Genomic DNA, 23,977 nt, shown 5'->3' with positions numbered 1-23,977 from the left:
TTCCTTACATTCCAATGATATGTTATGAAAATAGGCCAAATCGCTTCACAACCACGCCTACTTCCTATATACCAGAACAATATAGACGATCTGAATCGTTTACTTTACAATATATAAAGTAAGCACTAGTGTAGATATCGATGCAGAACTTTGCACAAATACTACGTTTATAGTGTGGCAGCCCCATTCTAAAAATCGCCGAAATCGGACCATAGGTCTTCAAGGACCCATATATCGAACATGAGGACCTCGGTGCTTCTAACCTAATATTAGGGTTTCCAACCTTCAATGGACTTTATACAATATACATATATTAAGAATATGTGGATCAAATTGTGTATTATATAATATTAATAAAGTTAAATAAATAAATACGAGAGTATAAAATGTTCGGTAACACCCGAACTTAGCCCTTCCTTACTTGTTTTAACACTATTATTGATTCGGCTATAATCGCGTAGCAGAACCTTGAACTTAACCAATAACAAGAGACAAATGTATATGCATATATTAATTAATTTATGTTTTTTTATTATAGAAATGAATTAAATGGTCATTTATTGTCATATCTTGACGAGCATTTTATTCAAATGTATTTAGCACCCGTAACTTTTAATGGAAAATTATTTAATACATACGTTCATATGCAAATATATAAGAATTTCTTGTCAGTACAATAATGGTAATTTACACCTCTTATAGCTGGAGAAACTGCGCATTTCGAGGTACAATTTGTTGAAAAACCTGGATTAGTGATTTGGTTGAAGGATAATAAGCCATTGGAAGATAAACTTGCTGACCGAGTTGTACAAACAGAAGCACCGATGAATTCATATAGACTGGATATCAAAAATTGCAGGTAATTTATCGCTTTATGTTACTTCTAATTCGGTTCTTTGAAAAAACTAGTAATATTAACATATCGTCTTCCAATTATTATCCCAGAATCGGATTCCGATTTTTCAAAAGCCTGAATATTTATGATAATAAAAGGGTAGATTAAACAGATATTATTTGGACTTTTTGTGCTAAAAAAATAATGCAGATTGGAATAAGCATTAATTTTTGATTTTTTTTCTGTAAATCCTGTTTTTTTGGATTCAACTATAAAGTCAGAATATGTATTTATATTAGTTAATTGTCTTAAAATTTGTGTAGGTTTTCTAACTTGTTTCTTTAAGTTTTGTAAAAAATTTTCGAAGTCATACGCAGAAAAATTCTGAATAATTCCTAACGCTTTTACACTATCAGCTAAGTGCAGTAGACTGTGAACGTTGTATGAAACACTATCGTCTCTAAATATTTTGGGAAAATTTTCAACGAATAATTTCGAGGCGTCTTCCGCATTTTTTAAATTTGAATTTACATGTTTTGAGCAGGATAGCAATCTACAAGCGCAATGTAATAACAAGAACTCATAATATATATCTTCATGGACTTTATCTTTTAGAACTAAAATACCTGTGTATAGCAAAAATTGTCTGAATTCTGTAGCTTTCCAGTGTGCAACTTCATCAAGACGTCGAGGTAGACGAACAAATTCTTTCGGAATGTGAATTTTAAGTAATACCAAATGATCGGATATTTTTATTTTGTTTGCTACAGATAGTCGCTTTTCAGAACTTAACTTATTTTTGCAAATTCTAATTAAAATTTTTTTCATAACTCCAAGATCGATTAAATGCATTGGATCTAAAGGTACTTGTGTTATCATTTTTAAATTTATTCTTTCAAATGGGGTTTTAGTTATGCGAAATCCTATTTGGTGATGATCAATATGTCTTCGGAGATCGAAATCTTCATCGCTTACACTTTCTCCTACTTTCGTGGGATACACTAGAGTATTTCTAATTTTTTTTGCTTCTGCTGTGCACTTTGAACACCCATGAGCTGATGTGTGATGGGGAATACCACAAGCAAATGCTCTAGCTGGTGCATCACATATTAACGGTCTAATTTTTAAATTATATATTTTACCGCCTAATTCTAAACCATTTACCCTGAGAAACTGAAACTCATTGACAAAGTAGCTCAAAAACTTATCAATATCACTTGGCTTTTGTTTTCCTTTATATATACCTACAGGAAATACAGATATATTTGGAATATTAACTATTCGTATAAAAATAGGTCAAAGTTGAGTTTTTGAACTATTGAATAATGGCAAACCATCAATATTAATCTCAAATACAATTTCATTATATTCTAACACACTACTTTTTGAGCAACTCATTTTATTAATGCACTAATTAAACAATTATTCAAATAATTATATAATTTTTCACTCACTATACTCACCAAAATCAACGAAAACGTTGAATATAAAATTTTCACTTAGCTCTTGCGTTCACCAAAACAATTTTCACATGAGTAAATATAGGGGTGGGCGATACACACAATTTGAATAAGACGATTTATCGCTTTTTTAAAAGCATTAAGATCGCATTCACATACTTAGATTTTTATTTATTATTTTGCAAGACATCAACTGTTTCATATTCTTAGAAGACTCGTATGGTAATATTATATTTAAAATATTTTTGTAATTTAGTTTTTTGTTATTAAAAGAATTATGTGATTGACGAAAACAACCGTAAATACTAAATAAAAAAAGGTTTATAAAGTGTGGTAAACATTAACAAATTCTTCAACGTAATAAGAAATATGAATATTAATATTTGTTTTTTGAAATGTTATTTTAATATTCAATGACTTTTTAGGAAAAATAAATCGATTTCCCAATACAATATATTTAAAAATATCGTTAATTTTATGATATCTATTGCTAAAATAGCTGCTTATAACCGAATCAAATTGCCGATCAATCACGAAAAAGCCGATGTTCAATTTTGGACATGGTCCACTGCTGCATAACATATGGTTAGGTATGTAACCAGGTTTCATAATCACTACTACGAAACATTACCTAATTGGACTACGTGGTCCTCAAATTTTTGCAGGGGTGTTTCCAAATCCTGCTGCCGACATACACCCCCAAATCATAACGCCTCCACCTCCGTGTTCCGCAGTCGCCACAGTATTTCACTCTTCCAGTTCTGTATCACATTGTTCCAAAATTAAACGATCTTGTTAAAAATTGTCGACATCCCACTAAAGCTTTTTTCTTTTTCGTTACCGAAAATATAGCCAAATCTTCCACATATTTTATAAAAATTCAAAGGGAATATTAAGAATGTCAATCTGTGCTAAAAATTTTTAAAATCGGGTCATTACTTCCTTTAGCTCCCATATACGTAATACTAGGGGTTTTAAACATCCAGTGGGATTTATTCCGCATATATCGGTTAATATGTAAGATGTCTTAAGGGAATGTTTGGATATATTGGGCGAAAATAAGTGAAATCGGTCGAAGAATATCCCCAGCACTCATGTATTTACTATACATAAATAATGATTTTCGTGACTTTAGTGTACTTTATGCCGACTATATGTGACAAATTAAGTAAATAAATAAAATTCCAGTGTTTAAAGTGTTCTGTTACACCTTAACTCAGCGCTTTATTTTTTTTTTAACTATCAAAGTTGTTAATTTTAATTACTATTTCTTATTACTATTTCAGTGAGTTTGACGCTGGTATTTACACCGCCAAAGCAATATGTGGAACCGAAAATGTATCATGTTCCGCCCAACTAGCAGTAGGACAAGGTAAATTTGTAATTAAACAAATATTAAATAATTTCTGTTATATATTCTCTTCACCGCATATGATAGTAATGAAATTAAATAGCTCAATCCCTTGCACGTAGTTTATTTTGGCGCTTAAAGCATATGCAAATGGCTTAGGCGTTTTCTTAATCCTAATATTCACAATATTATGAATTTCGTCCTTGGCTCTATTCCATATATGGGGCATTCTCTGGAAAAAAAGCCACTTGAAAAAAAAAAGTTCTTTATTTTCTTTGGCAATTATATATATTATAGTACATGTAAAACCTAAAATAAAACATATGGTTTTAGGTCTGTGTAACGTGGGGTTGCCATATTATAAGGGGCCAAAGTTTTTTGTAAAAAATTTTTCGAACCGCCATTTTTTTTAATTTTTTTGTATTTTTCAAATTTTTAATTTTTTTTTGTTTTTGTTTTTTATTTAAAATTATCACGTACTTGAATCTAATCTACGTAATAATTAAAAAAAAAAGCAAAAACCAAAAAAAACAAACAAAAAAAAATTAAAAATTTGAAAAATACAAAAAAAATATTAAAAAATAAAAATAAAACAAAAAGGGATTAAATGTCTACTACATCCACGTCGTTAAGCCTGGGTTACGATAAATTCTGATAATAATAGTGCACAAATCATTTTTCATCATGTTCTGAGTTGGTTTTTTATTTGTAGCTCATACAAATATTGCTGTCCCAAAATTCCCTTTGGGGGGTAAAAAGGTGATGAAATAAGGAACATTTTAAGATATTTTCGAAAAAAATCGAAGGGGGCATAAGTTGTTAAAAATTCCAAAAAAAAAAATTTTAATTTTTTGCTATGAAATATTAATTTTAAAAATTTTTACGATATACAGTTTCAAAGTTTGAGAAATTCTGTACAAAAAAGTCACATGGTGTTTTAAAATCTGTTCATTAGTTTTAAAGTTATGGCGGTTCGAAAAATTTTTTACAAAAAACTTTGGCCCCTTATAATATGGCAACCCCGCGTTACACAGACCTAAAACCATATGTTTTATTTTAGGTTTTACATGTACTATAAGATATATAATTGCCAAAGAAAATAAAGAACTTTTTTTTCAAGTGGCTTTTTTTCCAGAGAATGGCCCATATACTGAGCAGCAGTATAAGTTATTTCGCTATGAAATTATTTTGTTAATTTTGTCTCAAAGTTGAGCATATCAGATACTAAGGTTTGGAAAGATCCTGACGCGATAGAAGCCTTATGACATAATGGGTATTATAAGTAACTGTATTTTTTTAAAACTAAAAAAATTAGTAACACATTTTAGTTTTAAGAATGTTATCTATAATATTCTATATTATCAAACACTAGAATCAGATCGTGCGTTAGTTCTTAAATGGTTTTTATATTATTACTTATTTTTGTGACGAAACAACTTTCACATTTAGAAGATTTGATTATTCATAACTTTGGTATTTTTTTACTATACGACTGTATATCGCTCATTTACATGAATAGTGTCACAACTCAAAAAAATCGATTTTTCAGGACAGCGCACATAGGAGCATTTACCCTCAAAAACCGGACAAAATTATTTTAAGTGATTTTATGGATGAAAATGCATGATTGAATATAATAATGCAATATATTAAAATAAAACAAGTAAGGAAGGGCAAATTTCGGGTGCAACCGAACATTTTATATATAATATATATATTTAAATAAAATGATAAAATAAAATTATAACAAAAAAAGAAGAACTCCTCCGTGTGTGTTGTTACAAAGCCTCTTCTGATTCATCGGAATGTTCAGGCAACCCTGTTTCAGTGTCGACGTGGACCTCTGGTTCCTGTGACTCGAAGAGCTTTATAGTTTCACTCAAGAAGGGTTGGCTTTTGCTTCGTTGACGTTTTCGCTGGTAACTTAAAAATGGATCAGATGTGAGAAGATGTGAGAAGAAGCCTGTTTAAAACATCTTGGTTGCACTGAACCCCTGAAAATTTTCTTGCAAAGTCTTGTCGATACAGACGATAATGCTTGTTTCGAGCCTCCGCTGCCTCTTCTGATAGCTGACCGGTAGGTAAGATAGCGTGTTTTATGATTGTTGGGCCATGTGCAAGTATTTTATGAAGAGTGGGCGTCATTGGATGCCAGGAGTAGTTCTCCACGTACATTTTTGCTGTATCTTTGCAAAAGATTTGAAATTTCATTACATCAATCAGATGACATTGCTTCTAGAATGACCTTTGATTATGAAATCTTTTTTTATTCCTGTAATTTCAGCAGCTAAATCTGGATCGCTGAAGAATCTTCGAGATGTGTTACCCGAATTAGAATTTCCGAAACCAGCTTTTGGCATGTCTATTAATAGTCCAGTCCTTTCCCTGTATACTTTTTGGATTCTTTCCTTATTTTCTTTCACAAGTTTTTTCTCTTCTGTGGTTTGGACTTGCCATTTCTTCAAAGGAAGTTTATAAGCAAGGTGTAATATGGTTTCAAATAAACGAATTCTAGCGTGGAGAACTGACAAACCAAATTTTAATGACTTGGGATCTTCCTCACTAGTACTTTCAAAGTTATTGAAACTTTTTGACGTTTTCCCACATATGTAACATCTCATGGTAGAAGTGGTATAGGTAGCCGCATTGCAAACTTTTGCGTCAACCATTGTTGGAAGCAATGTATGTCGCACGAAAATATCTCGTATTGAATTGGGTATTTTGGTCACCAGCAATCGTTTTGCCTGATTCTCTACGTATAATATCTCTTCTTGTGACGTTGACAGTTTCATGCAGAAATCGAATTCGAATTGGCCGGCAGAAACGAATAGATGAAGGTGTAGGATTTTGCCACAGAACTTTTTTGGTATCACCTATATGTGATTGCAACCTCAAGGGAACCAATGAACTCTGAAATATGTTCGAGTCGTCATCGTCAGGAGAGCTAAAGAGCGAGTATTTTTGTTGATATACAACTTGATGTGAACCATCGCAACCCCATTTAGAAATAAGTTCAAGATTCTCTAATTCGGCTACCGTGCAGTTTTGGAGAACCTCCTCAATATAAAGACATAGCCTTATAGTAGTGTGGTCGAGTAAATCTTGGAGCACAACTTCAGCACATCTCTCTGTAACTCGTATTGAATCTTGTTTTGGATAACAGCTTTTCTTTGCTTCCCTAATAAGCGTATAACAAGGAAAAATACCCTTGTTTGATTCGTGTAATAACTCCCACTGTTTTCTTGTAAAATCACTTCAACAAAGATTTGTAAGGCTTCAGCAGGTGTGTACTTTTTTATTTCTGGCTTCTGAGCTTCTATTATTTTTTTGTATTTTATGGCTCTTGTAGGTGTAGAAGTTACGTCTATTATAAGTTTAGACGCAGCAGCATTACCTGACATCCTTTGACTAACGCTAGCTGCGTAAGTAAGCTCCTGGACAGGTATCTGCTCGCGAAGGTCTTTAGTTTTCCGGCGTTTACTACGATCAGACAACTCTTGGAATTGTATGCTTGGGCGCCCAGAGTTAGTATTCGGCGTCCAGTTGTGTACTAAAATGGAAGCGTTAAGCCATTCTTCGTATTTTTTGACAAATCTTTCTTCAGTATAACTGGACAATACCCATTTCTTTTTTAAAGCCCATATGAAATACTTTAAATCATTACTTAATGTTTGAAATTCGCCTTCTGGACACTTCATCATTTCTTGAAGCTTTTTTTTCCATATATGACGTTTTATCTTCCCATTTTCTCGGAGCGCTTTCCCTACAAAGCATATATTATGTTTTTCGAGACATCTCTACAACTTTTGATTTTGAACCTGAAAAAAACGAAATAATAGAACGTATTTCTTGCACGTTTTCAATTCCAGTAATTTTGGTTACTACTCGAAAAATGTATACCCTCTCCCACCCGTCTAAACTAATTTAGCAGGATTTCAGTATTCAATTAAAAAAAATTTAATAAAGCAGTACTAATTTTTTGCAACTGATCAACTTTTATCAACGCGTTTTTTTACAGGGAGGAAAGACGAGGAAAATCTTTAAGCTGATATGTTAAGTAGAAACCCTGTAGTTTACTAAGAAAAAAAATCAAAGCTCAACTTTGCCCAACACTATAACAAAAACACTAATTTCTAAAAAATTAAAAAAAAATTTAGTTTTTTTAATGATTTCTTGTTTTCTCGAAAAAAAACATAATAGTACATTAACTAAATTAATTTTTATATTATTAATATTAAATACATACCATGCTGTCCTGAATCCATAACAAATATTTCCAAGAATTCCGTTCACGCATAAAAAAAACCACTTACAATCTCGAGAACAATCGAGAATTTCGCGAATAATCATGTGCGTTCTGAACGAAGTATAGGTTTTGAGTACCATCGCTGAATTTTGTAATTTTCAATTTTGTCCGGTTTTTGAGGGTAAATGCTCCTATGTGCAGCGGTTTAAAGTTTTCAATTGTCTCTTATTTAGTGAATATAGAAAAACACTTTTCTGAAAAAAAAAACATGACTAATTCTGGCACAACTGAAATGTGTATTTGTTGTAGTTAAAAAATAATGCAACAAATAAAAAATAATTCACGGGCATTTTTTCTACGCATCATAATGCAATTTTTATACAATATGGACGATGAAATTGCGCACATTCCTGCATACTCAACTCAAAACTCGTGTTTTTTGAGTTATAACACTATTCATGTAAATGAGCGATATGTACGTATGTACATATATTACCAAATAACTATAATATAAAAATAAATTTGTGAAAATATATTTCTAGGTGCAGAACATGACGAAACCAAAACAAACATTGCGCCAGTTTTTCTTGTGCAATTGAAGGATGTTGAAATGTTAGAACATACACTGTTCCGTTTTTTGATTAAAGTGATGGGTGACCCAAAACCCAGAGTAAAATTGTAAGATATAGATAATAAGAATATAAAATATTACAGATATTGCATGCAAGTTTCTGATTATTTTCTATAAATATTTTTATTATTCTTGTTCACTAATTGGTTCTATTTCAACGATATCCTTCTATCCAATGCTTCTTATTAGCCATATTATAGGTACATATTCAATACTAAATGACTGTACACAAAACGGGACACTACGAAATATCTTCAGTTCTATATAGTGTCCCATTTTGAGTGTGAGTGACTGTACCTTATTTGATTAATAATATTAATTCGAATACTAATTAATTTTTTAAGAAATGATATAAATAGAGAGTTAGAGAGACTTTGAGTTACAGAATTTCCATTAAAATATAAATTTAAAAAAAATCAGGAAAATATAGATTTATATACAGTTTTATTTATTTATATCGCATAGAGTTTCATGTACATACGTTAAAACATGAATTCTGTAATTTTTTTGGTTCCAGTTTGATATTATTTGGCTTCGGACGTCTGTATCCATGCCTGTTTTACATGATTTATACAATCCATAAGTGTAATATCATATTTTTTGTTCGCCTCCATACGATATAGAGAAACTCTTTTAAAATTCTATGTTGATAGAAAAATTTTAAATTTTGTATCATGCTCTGATTGAAAAGTTCGATTTATGGAAAGAAAATTTGAATGGAATTTGCCTTCTATTGCCACTTCAAGAATTCTAGTTATGGAGAACTTCGAGTTGTAGAAGTTCGTGTTATGGAAGGAAATTTGTACGAAAACACTAAACGCTATTGCCAACTCAAAGTTCAAGTTATGGAGATCTTCGAGTTATGGAAGTTCCACTGTATATATAATATGCGGCATTCTTTTTATACTCTCGAAACAAATGTTGCTAAGAGAGTATTATAGTTTTGTCCACATAACCGTTGTTTGTAAGTCCTAAAACTAAACGAGTTAGATATAAGGTTATATATACCAAAGTGATCAGGGTGACGAGTAAAGTTCAAATCCGGATGTCTGTCTGTCCGTCCGTCTCTCCGTCCGTGCAAGCTATAACTTGAGTAAAAATTTAGATGTCTTTATGAAACTTGGAACATGTGTTCCTTGGCACCATAAGAAGGTTAAGTTCGAAGATGGGCGGAATCGGACCACTACCACGCCAACAAAACACCGAAAGAGCTATAACTAAGCCATAAAACAGCTATGAAAGTAAAATTTGGTACAAACGATTGTTCTAGGAAGGGGCATATTTGGATGTATTTTTTTTGGGAAAGTGGGCGTGGCCCCGCCCCCTACTAAGTTTTTTGTACACATCTCACAAACTACTAAAGCTATATCAACGAAATTTTTAGGAGTCGTTTTTTCAGGCATTTCCTTATATAGTCCAAAAATGGAGGAAATCGGATTATAACCACGCCCACCTCCCATACAAATATTACGTTAAAAACCACTAAAATTGCTTTAATTCAGTAAGGAAAACCAATAGAAACCTTAAATTTCATTATAAAGAAGGTACAGAAGAGCTGCACTCAAAATGGTATACAAAATTTTAAGTGGGCGCGGTTCCGCCCACTTATGGGTCAACAACCATATCTCCGAAACTACTCGACCAATTTCAATGAAACTCGGTTTGTAACATTTCCCTTGCATCCCAATTATATGTTGTGAAAATAGGTCAAATCGGTTTTGAAGTCGATCTGAACCGTTTACTTTACAATATATAAAGTAAGCACTAGATGAAGATATCGGAACAGAACTTTGCACAAATACGACATTTATAATGTGGCATCGCCCTTCGAAAAACCGTCGAAATCGGACCATAAATTTTCAAGTTCCCATGTATCGAAAATGAGGACCTCAGGGCTTCTAATTCTTTTTTTTTTTACCGGTAAGGTAGGTCTGAATTCTGAGGTAAGTCCCTCAGATATTTTGAAGAAATTCAGAGGCAATATCTTTATTTTAATAATATATCTCCGTGCCTAAAATTCATAACTTCACCTAGCTTCCATATACCTAATATTAGGGTTTCCAACTTTCAATGGACTTTATACAATATATATATGACGAATATGTGGGTCAAATTGTGTGTTATATTAATAAAATTAAATAAATAAATTGCGAGAGTATAAAATGTTCGGTTACTCCTGAACTTAGCCTTTCCTTACTTATTAGAAGTATGATTTGTAACTGCTGTACTAATCGAGATAGAAGTAAGTGAATGTGCCAGCCAGATTTAATATTAGATAGCAGGATATTTCGTACGTTTTTTCATAAACTAACGAACACGAACGAATAATAGATATCAATTTTGCTTTGTAACATTGTCATTACGCCATATTTTATTTAGCATGAGAGAAAAAGAGATTTAATATATCAATACTATATCTTTACAATAGGTATATAATTAAAAATTCATAGTACAGCTAACGTTCTCAATATGTGGGTAATTTGATCCAAAAAAATAAAAAATGCAAACTGATTGTAAATTTCATGTGAAAAAAGCATTCCCATGAATTTTTATTTCGAAAGAAAAATTCGTGTAATGAATTTCGTGTGAATTTATTCGAATTTCGGCATTCTGTCACATATATTTTTGTTTTGATTTTATGTTGTTGTTATGTTATGTTTTTTATTGGACCTATGAAGGAAAAATCTGTTTATAAAAGCAAATGTTATAGCATAAAAAAATAATTATCGACATAACAATTATCAGTGCCGGCCCGACTTGAGTTCTACACCCCGGAAGAAGTTGTAATGGTGTATTTGAAAAGATCATGTACGAAAAGAACTTAATCAGACGCACATTGGGTAGCAATCTTGTTCTTTTCTCCAATCGATATCGATGGTGGTCCCATTGTATCGAGAGAATTATATTACTATTCAAATGCATGCACGTTTCCTTATTTTCTTTGGGACTTATATTAGGATTTTCTACAAAAACCTGTTCCCCACAAGAGAAGGAATACATTTAGACCTTATAGTCTACAGTCCTTTGTGAACTCAGACAAACCCTAAATAGATATTAGGACTCGTAAAGCGCCGTGAACCGACTACAAATCTGCATAAGTTTATTACTTCTAAATCAGCAAATTCGCAGGGTGGTTAAAAAAGTGAGATTCAAAGAATTTTAGTATCGATCTCGTATAGGTGGGACATTCCGTCAGCAAGGTGATTCTGCCTCGTCTTCTTGTAGGAGACTTCTGAAGCTAGCATCCGATACAATTAATTTTAGTGGGACAATGACCCCTTCAAGGAATGATTTATTATTAAGAGCGAAGAGCTTCCTAGACGTCTCACGATTCTCAGTAGTTAATACTAACGTACCTAGCCTTGAAAGCTCGTTATCAGCCTTACGTTATTACCTGGTATTCCTCCGTGGCCAGGCACCCAAACTAGTCTAATCGTAACCAGTATCGCCTGAATGTGAGGCGAAAAGCCCTTTGAAGTCTCCACCTCACAAGGATCCCACCGTATATTAGTTTAACTTTGGTTTTATATAGCCAAAGGGCTACTTAATATACGTAGATCTTAGTTCATATTAAAAAAGTTGTTAATATTGATCAAATTGTTTATATTTATACTTGTTCCCTACAATTGATTTTGTGAACAAATTTTACTGTTTCACATGAACAAAATTTCATTTACAATAACGGAAAATTTTCGAAGATGTGAGATTTTCCCCTTGTGATATTTATGTTACAAAAAAACACAACTGTGTGAGTTTTTTCATTGGGAATGTCGTTCACATGAAATTTACAATAAAGCTGATTAATGCAACTTTCAAAAGGTAATACAATTAAATATTTATATTTATACATATATTTATATAGAATTTGTAAATAAAAATAAAAACAACAAGTAAGGAAGGGCTAAGTTCGGGTTTAACCGAACATTTTATACTCTCGCAATTTATTTATGTAATTTTATAAAGATAACTCAAGTCGACCCATATATTTGGTATAAAGTTCAATAGAATAACGGAAATCATCATAAACAGTATATGGGGACTGAGGTAATTTCTAAACCGATTTCAGTCGTTTTCACCACCAAGATACAGTGTATCGAAGACTAAACGCTCACTTAATTTAATGTTACTTATAATTAGGTATATGAGATCTGGGGGAAGTTATGATCCGATTTTTACCATTTCAGGTACGGAGAGAAACTGTTATAAGAAAAAAATTCAGAGGGAATGAATTACATTACATTAAATATATATAAAAATTAACCTTAGGCACTGAGTTCTTCATGTTCGATATCAGGGGCCTAGAGAAGTCATGGTCCGATTTTGACAATTTTTCCACAAGTGATGTCACAGCTCAAATACAGTATTTGTGTAAAATTTTATTCCGCTTGCTTCATTGGTTCCTTATGAATACATTGTAAAGTGAACGAATCAGATGGAATTCAAAATTGAGTTATATGGGAAGTAGACGTAGGTGTGAACCGACTTCGCCCATATTCCACCCGTGTCATCAGGGTGTCAAGAAAGTGTTATATACCGAATTTCATTGAAATCGGTCGAATAGTTCTTGAGATATGGTTTTTGACCCATAAGTGGGCGACGCCACGCCCATTTTCCATTTTGTAAAAAAATCTCAGTTCAGCTTCCATCTGCCATTTCTTATGTAAAATGTGGTGTTTCTGACGTTTTTCGTTAGTGGGTTAACCCACTTTTAGTAATTTTCAACCTAACCTTTGTATGGGAGGTGGGCGTGGTTATTATCCGATTTCTTTCATTTTTGGACTGTATAAGGAAATGGCTAAAATAAACGACTGCAGAAAGTTTGGTTTATACAGCTTAATTGGATTTTGAGTTATATACAAAAAACCTATTTGGGGGCGGGGTCACGCCCAATTTTCCAAAAAAATTACATCCAAATGTGCCCCTCCCTAATGGGATCCTATGTTCCAAATTTCATTTTCATAACTTTATTTATGGCTTGTATAGGTTTTCGGTTACCACCATTTTGTGGGCGTGGCAGTGAACCGATTTTGCCCATTTTCGAAAGCAACCTCCTCAGGGTGCCAAGGAACGTGTGTTCCAAGTTTCATTAAGATATCTTAATTTTTACTCAAGTTATCGCTGGCATGGACAGACGGACAGACGGACGGACGGACAGACATCCGGATTTCAAATCCACTCGTCATCCTGATCATTTATGTATATATAACCCCATATCTAACTCTTATATTTCTTGGTGACACAAACAACCGTTATGTGAACAAAACTATTATACTCTGTGCAACAGGTTGCGAGAGTATAATTAAAGAGGGGCTAGATTAGGGTGTAAACGAATATGTTTCCAATTTACAATAAGACTGATTAATGCGCCTTGCAAAAGGTAATAAAATTAAATATTTATATTCATTATAGAATTTGTAAATAAAGAAATTTTCAGCTTTTCGTTCATTTGCAATACCAACCCTCCACCAATGAAATCCTGCAATTTATACTCAAGTTATAGCATGTATGTTTCATACAACCGTTAATTACCATTTACTATGGAAGTGGATACTGACTACCTATGCTACCTTAATTGAAGACGCCTCTGCTTGAAAGACACTACAGTGGTCTAGTAACCTGAAACTAAGTTTTATGGAAAGCTTCTTAAATAAAACTTACCTTCCGACCTCCTCCCACTATTCGATTTATATGTGAAAATTCTAACTGCGCATCTTCCCCCAGGTCACAAGTCCTTCGAGGGAATGTGAACAGGAAGCTGGGACATTCCGAAATTCTCTGCAACTTGGACTGCATTCCTGAAAACATCGAAACGCACTTAGCTAATTTTTCACTAGCACACAAACTTTAGTTCTACCAGCGCTAGTGGTCACTACAGTATTCGACTATCTTATTGAGCGAACGTGTTTCTAGACTACGATTTTTTTCTCTGTGCTTAATTTTCATAAATCATCTTACACATACATAAGTGCACTCGCCCTTAATATGCCCTGTTAGTTCGGTTCGATCCTACGTTGTCAGTGTTAAAAAACATTGAACTTGCGTGAAGGTTATGTTAAAGATGGCGCCAGGGACCCGTAATCTCAGAGACAATAGATATGCTTTGATTGCCTTTAGTCCCAGTCCAGAAAGGATGAAATTCTCATACAAACCGTTTACAAAATTTCCAGACCAACGCCAAGTTAAATAAGACAACATAATCTAATATACAATCTCTGCAATATATACAAAGAAAACACTTTCCCTTGGTTCGCTGTAGATAAAAGCTTAGAAACAGAAAGCAAGGGAAATTTATCCACCAGTAAATTATGAGATGGTAATTTACCTGTTAAAATCCCGGAAATAGGAGCAAATATTGTAGCAACAAAAAGATTGCATGGAGTTTGTGACATTACCGTGAAATGGCATGATAATTTGAACTGTAACAATAACAACAAGAACAAATAAGGAAAGGCTAAGTTCGGGTGCAACTGAACATGTTATAATCTCGCAATTTATTGAAGAAATTTTATTAAGATAACACCCAAATTAACCTATAAATTCGGCACAAAGTTTAATAGAATAACGAAAATCGTCCTATATAGTGTATGAAGGCTGAGGTAATTCCTGAACCGATTTCATTCATTTTCACCAGCTAGGTACACTACCCCAGTCAAATAATTATATGTGCATTTCGATTTTTGTTTATATTTCTTATTCACTGTTATTTTTTTTTATTTCGGTAAATGTGGACTAAAAGGTTGATATGTTACCGTTACTATGCAACGAAAATTGTTTCATACTTTTCTCGTTCGTTGTAAAGTTACATTAAAAATGTGCTTGTGAATTGGGTATTGCATAGAAAATACTTATATGTGCAAAATCAGTTTAGCTGATCTTTCTTACTGATAGTGTCGCAGCAAAAACTTTTTTGCTAAAATTTGTTTTCAAAATTATTGTAGGTGCATTAACTTAATGAATTATTAAAAATTTGATTGCATTTATTTAACTTTAAGCCTAAAATGCCTCGTGGTACTAGTTTATCAGCCGAGGAACAACTAATAATCATAGGAATGCATAAAAGCGGTTCCAAAATGGCTCTAGACCAAAGCGACATCGGAACTGTATCTCCAAATTCCATTGATTAGCGGTGCGAAAGGATGATTCGACGGCTAGTAGTTGCGGACTTGATAAGCAGCGACCAAATATGGACCTAGTTAAGACAGAAAATCACAATAAATATAATTTTTCCAATTATACAAAAAAATCAGTTACTGATTTTTTTTTTATTCTGTGACAATTCTGATAAAATAAAAAGCCTCAGAATGCATGTCCCCACACGTGTGGGAAACAAAAAATGTAAACAGAAACAGCTGATTTCTGTCCAATTATATTGATTTGAATTGAAAAATTTATTCGAATTATTTTACAACGTAAGTTTTCACATGCATTTCAATATTTGTTGCAAAATAGTTAATAATTTAACTTCAATTTCACAATAAATCCTTTGCTCTTGGTCTAGACGTGAAGTTTCTGAGAGAGCCCAAATATCCCATGCTCCGAATCTAGCCCTATTTTTCATGCAAAAGGTCGTTATTTGGATGAGTGTTTGTTTTAACCGAGCCTTCTTCATTGTGGCTTCGTTGATAAGTTTGACGATTGACCGGTTATCAGCCTATCTATCTGATTCTGATGTAGCGAGAATTCTGAGATATCGACTGAAGACTTTCAGGCCTGATGCAAAGTATTTGGTTTGATTTTACACCCATTTATTCTATATAGATTATTATTATTAACCCAAACGATTACCCTCCTCCCGCCCAACCGACGCGTGGGGCGCAGTCCGCATACGAGCGGAATTTGCCGAGTCTAGAAAGGCAAGAGATTTTTAAGCGTCCGTCTCAAACTGCTCAGCTACAGAAAGAAACATTTCAACAGCTGAGATTTAAAAATTTATAAAAACAAAAAGTTAAAAATTTCTGAATATTATTTATTAAGAGAAGACAAAATAGTTTTTTTGATGCTAAATATTGAGTCAGATGGATCAAATGTGCTGGAATGCGAATTAAAATCATGACATATTCGGCAGAATGGTTCATTTAACTCAAAATTTGTTCTAGAAGATTTTAGAAATAATGGTCTAAACTGCCTGGATGAACGCAATGGGACATTAAACTTAATATCAGACAAAAGGAATGAACTACAAACTAAACCATTCAGAAGTTTTACTAGAAAAATTATACCTAGCATTTCTCTGCGACTAGTGAGTGTGGGAAGATTTATAAGTTTTAAACGACTAGTATACGGGAGAAGATTCAATCTCGAATCCCAATGTAAGTGGCCTAAAGCAAGAAGTAAAAATTGTTTTTGAACGGACTCAAGCTTATCAGAATGGGATTGATAGCTAGGATTCCATACCACAGAACCATACTCCAATATAGGCCTTACCAATGTTGTTAAAAGAATTTTAGTAATATACGGATCACTAAATTCTTTAGACCAACGTTTAACAAAGCTAAGAGCACCTTTAGCTTTTAAGACTATTGAATTTACATGAGAATTAAAATTTAGTTTAGGGTCCATATTAACTCCTAAATCAACAAAGCTAAAAACTTGCTCTAAACTGAAGTTATTTATTACATAGGGGGAAAGATCAACAGTTCTACGGGAAAAGCACATCGTTTTACATTTTTTAAGATTCAGTGGCATATCATTTTTGTGACACCAAGTAACTAAATTATTTAAATCCGATTGCAACTCAGTCCTTTCGTTATGAGAAGTATATGATTTAAAAAGTTTTACATCATCCGCATATAATAAAATTTCTGAAAACTTAATTACTGAAGGTATATCATTGATGAACAACAAGAACAGAATCGGGCCGAGATGACTACCCTGTGGAACCCCTGAAGTGACACTAATTGAATCGGATAACGTATTATTAAATAAAACTTGTTGTTTTCTGTTAGTAAGATATGAGGATACCCATTCAAGAAGTCTTGGTTGAAAACCAAGAAGATTCAGTTTTTGTAAAAGAATTGAGTGGTTTACTCTATCGAATGCTTTACTAAAGTCTGTATATATAACATCAGTATTCTTATTATCCCTAAAACCCATTGACACATGGTTTACAAATTCAAGCAAGTTTGTTACTGTAGATTTCCCTTTACAAAATCCATGCTGAGAGAATGAAATTAAAGGAGAGATTAAGAAAGTTATTTGGTCAGTGACAATAGCTTCAAAAAGTTTGGGTATAGCTGACATTTTAGCTATCCCCCTATAGTTCTCAACAGATGATCTAACTCCACTTTTATGCAAAGGTAATATAAAAGAGTTTTTCCACATTGACGGAAAATACCTTAGCTTAGTTAAGGGCAGATAGATATATTTTGCGCAAATTTTAAGAAAGCTTGAGGGAATCATATCAGGGCCATATTTAAACGAATTTTTTAACGTAACTAAATAATTTAAGACATCTGTTTCAGAAATAATTGGTGTATTAATTAAGATGACAAGGTTATACCGCATTTACGCGGTCGCCAGAGCCTCATTAATCTCTCTAACCAAACAAAGAGAACCGCGCGTAAATGAGGTTGATTGATAATCGGATGACAGAGGTTATATATTCGCTTTTCCATCCCAGCTCCCACCCCTAGTCTTTTGCTCCCCCTCAAAGCCACAGAATAGTACATAATATAATACATATACATATGTCCTTTATAATATATTTAAAAATATTTCATTAATAGCAATTTTGATTTAGTTGGTTGTTATGTTTAGCTTCAGAAAGGTCCCTTGGGGACTACGAAATCTAAACTTTGTTTATTGGCAAAAATTTGCTAAGCTGTAATCGCATGCAATATATAGAAAACATTGTCGTCAAAGTTACCCTCAATATCTTCATTTTTTTATACAAAAAAGAGAAAAATAAACTTCTTAATATTAAAACGGCTCAATAACGCGAGCCATCCACATGCTCATATTTTTCCTCTTTGTATAAAAATAACGACAAAAGTAAAATATCTCCATTACAGGAAATTCACTTTCACAACTATCCACAGCGAGATATTTTATTTGTCAAGAGCATTTTACTTCTTAACAACTTATAAAGAAAAGAGCTTTTTATTTTAGACACAGAATACGAAATGCTTGATAAATTTCATTTTTTTACAAATTAGAAATTTGCTGAATTTGTAAAGTGCACAGAATAGGGCTGTAAAGCCCACCGTATTTTTGAAAAACCTATAATTAGGTACATGGAAGCTAGGAGATGTTATTATCCGCTTTTAATAATTTTTGGAACAGAGACACACTATGAGAAGAAAACAATTTCCTCTGAATTACATTAAATTATCTAAGAGATGTCATTTTCAACCTAACCTTTGTATGGGAGGTGGGCGTGGTTATTATCCGATTTCTTTCATTTTTGGACTGTATAAGGAAACGGCTAAAAGAAACGACTGCAGAAAGTTTGGTTTATATAGCTTTATTGGTTTGCGAGTTATATACAAAAAACCTATTTGAGGGAGGAGTCACGCACACTTTTCCAAAAAAATTACATTCAAATGTGCCCCTCCCTAATACGATCCTATGTTCCAAATTTTATTTTCATAACTTTATTTATGGCTTAGACACTTTATAAGTTTTTGGTTTTCGCCATTTTGTGGGCGTGGTAATGGTCCATTTTCGAAAGCAACCTCCTCAGGGTGCCAAGGAATACGTGTTCCAAGTTTCATTAAGATATCTCAATTTTTACTCAAGTTATCCGTTGCACGGACAGACGGACGGACGGACGGACAGACAGACAGACAGACATTCGGATTTTGACTCGTTATTTTGATATATATAACCCTATATCTAACTCGTTTAGTTTTATGACTTACAAACAACCGTTATGTGAACAAAACTATAATACTCTCTTAGCAACTTTTGTTGCGAGAGTATAAAAAGCAGTTTCTGTGAATTTGTAAAAAAATCGTTCGGCGGGTAAATACTTTTGACTACCTCTGTATGTACACATTTTGGTTAGTGCAAAGAAACCAGTTTGAAGATCTCTCATATAAATATCTTATACTCGGCAGCTGCTCACTTTTACCACAGTACAAAGTCTTGACATTTGTAAACTATTATAATTATAATTGCATTTTTTTTTTATTTTTTTAAATATACAGTGGAACTTCCATAATTCGAAGATCTCCATAACTCGAACACTTGAATTGGCAATAGCGTTTAGAAGCTAAATTTCATACAAATTTCCTTCCCTAGCTCGAATTTCCAAAATGTGTACATACAGAGGTAGTCAAAAGTATTTACCCGCCGAACGATTTTTTTACAAATTCACAGAAACTGCTTTTTATACTCTCGCAACAAAAGTTGCTACGAGAGTATTATAGTTTTGTCCACATAACGGTTGGTTGTAAGTCCTAAAACTAAACGAGTTAGATATAGGGTTATATATATCAATATGATCAGGGTGACGAGAAAAGTTCAAATCCGGATGTCTGTCTGTCCGTCCGTCCGTGCAAGCTGTAACTTGAGTAAAAATTGAGATATCTTAATGAAACTTGGAACACGTGTTCCTTGGCACTATAAGAAGGTTAAGTTCGAAAATCAGCAAAATCGGACCACTGCCACGCCCACAAAATGGCGAAAACCGAAAACACATAAAGTGCCATAACTAAGCCATAAATAAAGCTATGGAAATAAAATTTGGTATGAAGGATCGCACTATGAAGAGGCATATTTGGAGGTAATTTTTTTGGGGAAGTGGGCGTGGCCCCGCCCCCAAATAGGTTTTTTTGTACATATCTCGCAAACCAATAGAGCTATATAAACCAAACTTTCTGAGGTCGTCTTTTTTAGCCACTTCCTAATACAGTCCAAAAATTAAAGAAATCGGATAATACCACGCCCACCTCCCATACAAAAGTTAGGTTGAAAATTACTAAAAGTGGGTTAACTCACTAACGAAAAACGTCAGAAACACTAAATTTCACATAAGAAATACCAGAAAGAAGTTTTACTCAGATTTGTTTACAAAATGTAAAATGGGTGTGGCGTCGCCCACTTATGGGTCAAAAACCATATCTCAGGAACTACTTGACCGATTTCAATGAAACTTGGTTTGTGATAGTTTCCTTACATCCCAATGATATGTTGTGAAAATAGGCCAAATCGCTTCACAACCACGCCTACTTCCTATATACCAGAACTTTGAAGACGATCTGAATCGTTAACTTTACCATATATAAAGTAAGCTCTAGTGAAGATATCGATGCAGAACTTTGCACAAATACTACGTTTATAGTGTGGCAGCCCCCATTCCGAAATCGGACCATAGGTTGTCAAGGCCCCATATATCGAACCTCGGTACTTCTAACCTAATATTAGGGTTTCCAACTTTCAATGGACTTTATACAATATATATGACGAATATGTGGGTCAAATTGTGTATTATATAATATTAATAAAGTTAAATAAATAAATTGCGAGAGTATAAAATGTTCGGTTACACCCGAACTTAGCCCTTCCTTACTTGTTTTGTTTTACATTTATTATTACATTATTTAGAATGATCCGATTTATTTCAAATATGCACAGTTTTGTTCAACAACTTGTTGAGATTTTGAAGATAATTTCACAATGTCACTCGTATAGAAACTAGGGCTCTTAAAATTATTCGATTAACCTGAAAACCGATTATTCGAATATCCGGTTTGTAACCGTTCGTACGAATATTAACCGGTTAGTACTAGCTAGTTAGCCACTTCATCAGAATCAGAGAGGATGTTCTCCATTGTTGGCAACATTGTGACATAACGTAGAAGCTGCTTGTAACCAACAATTGTTAACCTTTAAACTCTCTTATATCAAAATAGACGTTTATGAAAAATACTGATTTAATACATTCGCCCAGTTGAAATGGTTAAAAACTATTTTGTTCCCGTGAAATCATTGTTATATTTTGTATTTTAAAGCAAGTTTTTTGTTAGTTTTAATGTTTCACTTTTTTTAATCAAAATAAGAAAATTAATGAACTTGCACTATTCGAATAGTCGACAACGAACGGTTAACCGAATGAGTGGTTAATCGAATAGTCGATGACTGACGACTGGTTTGCACAAACCGAATATTATTATTCGAATAATGCCTTATTCGGTTAATTCGGTTAGTCGACTACCATGAGCTCTAATAGAAACCCTTGTTGCTATTGGCAAAAAACTGGGAGAGTATATTTTGAAAATTTTCTCTTGTGAAAAATTTTTATTACTAACAAGTGCTCCAGCTTTAAGCAATGAAGTGGAAAAAATCCTTGGGAAGAGCAGTCATTCCAATACCATAAGAAGAATGATCAGAGAAGCTGATTTCAATGGCCGCCGCCGAAATAAACCATACATCAGTGCTAAATCTCGAAGTTCAAGGTCGAAGGTTACAAACGAACAGTTATGTATGTATATAAGCCTGAAAGGTTGTGGAAAAAAGTAATTTTTGCAGTCGAACGTAATTTAAACCTGTTTTGAGCGGATAGAAATAGATATGTATGAAATCCATACTATGGACAAAAGCAATGATGGAGGGCATGTATTGGTGTTGGAATGCATGTCGTCTTCTGGTGTCGGGAATTCGGAATTCATCGATTGTACTATGTACAAGAGTGTGTATCTGAACATTTTGAAACGAAATTTGCTACAAAACGCTGCGAAATTAAATACTTTTGATAACTTTCGGTACTATCAAGATAAAGATCCGAAACATAAATTCGGAGTTGTATAAAATTGGCTTATTTGGAACTGTCGATATAGTACAAACACCAGCGCAATCTTCTTGAATCTTTTGAATGCAATTAAGAATCTGTGGTCAGTTTTGAAACGAGCCATGCGAAAATATCAAATTAGAAATAATGACGACTTGAAAAACGCCCTGCAAACAGATCGAATAAAATTGCTCCAAACTATACAAATAAATTGGTAGAATCCATGCTGAAACAGGTGTAGATAGTAAGAGGCATCCCACAAAGTACTAGAAAAATTACAATGTATTTTGTGTTTTTGTTACTGCCTCATTTTCGCTATGAGATACAATATTATACTGTTTGTTTTTGTTGTAGATAAATAAAATAACTATAAAACCTAATTTAAAGCATAAATATAATGTGTATATCTGCCGCTGTTAATTTTAATTTTTTTAAAGTAGTACTTGGTTTAGTATTTCTTATACGGTTGCATCACTTTGGCTTTGATCCACAGTATATTTTATATACGTTATTAAGTTTTAATATTCAATTTTTTCTTTTGTTATTATACTTAATAACTAGTAAATTTGTTCATGAAAGAATCGGCATCGGCCAAAAATTGGGTATCGGTCGGACACTACTAATATATATACATTAATACATAGATATATAACATTTATTAACCCGAAGATAGCAGCATGTGGATTAGTGATGAGCGATCTTGCTATTTAAATCACTGTGATTTTATATTTTTATTGCAATCTCAACAAAAAAACGAAATTATGAGAAATTGTAATCCACATATCAAAATCGCAACTAAAACTGCTGCTGTGATCAATCACTGAACTGCTATTGCTATTGTGATCGAACTAAAATAGCTGCATTGCTTTTGCTACAGTGATCGAACTCAAAGTATTCAACTGGTGTGATCGAACAAAAGCCCTGAACTTCTACAGATACTGTAATCGAAGTCAAATTATTGAACTGCCATTGCGATTGTAATTAACTGCTATTTACAAAAATTTATCGCAGTTGCTATAAGCTATTTTTCAATCGCAGTGAAAATCTCACCTGTAGTGAAATACTGCTCGTCACTACTGTGCTTTATAAATAATAAAAAAGTATCTTTAGCGGAATGCGATTTCTACGACTATTTCGATTAAGCGAATAAAGCTATTATATATTTCACTTATTTGATTTTCAAATTGAAATTAGACAGTATCCGATCTGCTGTAGAAATTGTTGATAACAGACTATTTTTATTAATCTGAAATTCTATGTACATATGTAAATATATCATTTGTTATTACCCTAACCGATTATTGTTTACAACTTTTTTTTATTTACAACCTTGCTCACACATTTAACTAAATAACTTTATTTCAGTTTTAAAGATGGAGAGGAAATATCAGAAGCAGACAACCGTATACAAATAAATAGAGAAAAGGATTACTTAGGATATTATGAACTGGTTATACATGAAGTTCAAAAACTGGATGCGGGAATTTACACTTGTAAAGCTGTAAATAAATACGGAGAAGTTCAATGTGAAGCATCAGCAACAACTGTAGGTAAGACAAATATATACCAAATCGTAAGTATAGAGAAGAAGATAATGGGCCTCATGCATAAAACGTGAGCTTGAGCTCAGACTCGATTTTTTGAGTAAAAGGTGCTTATCGAATGCATAATAAAATTTGATGTGTTTGCTTTTACCCGCTGATTCCGTTTGATCTCATCTTGCTC

At 33.1% G+C, this 23,977-nt stretch overlaps 1 protein-coding gene across 1 annotated transcript in view; it reads left to right on the top strand.

The window, feature by feature from the left end:
• The window catches only part of LOC105218719 (obscurin), a 369,888-nt gene that overhangs the window by 147,779 nt on the left and 198,132 nt on the right, over window positions 1-23,977 (top strand). The window contains exons 9-12 of the mRNA XM_054232816.1: window positions 703-859; window positions 3,582-3,667; window positions 8,435-8,570; window positions 23,618-23,802. Of these exons, the coding sequence (XP_054088791.1) occupies window positions 703-859; window positions 3,582-3,667; window positions 8,435-8,570; window positions 23,618-23,802 (564 nt within the window). The remainder of the gene's footprint in view (window positions 1-702; window positions 860-3,581; window positions 3,668-8,434; window positions 8,571-23,617; window positions 23,803-23,977) is intronic.

Source organism: Zeugodacus cucurbitae, chromosome 6 (assembly GCF_028554725.1).
Source record: "Zeugodacus cucurbitae isolate PBARC_wt_2022May chromosome 6, idZeuCucr1.2, whole genome shotgun sequence".
Classification (NCBI taxonomy): Eukaryota; Metazoa; Arthropoda; class Insecta; order Diptera; family Tephritidae; genus Zeugodacus; species Zeugodacus cucurbitae.
The sequence above is the reverse complement of the archived record's forward strand: the minus strand, read 5'-3'. Positions and strand labels throughout refer to the sequence as shown.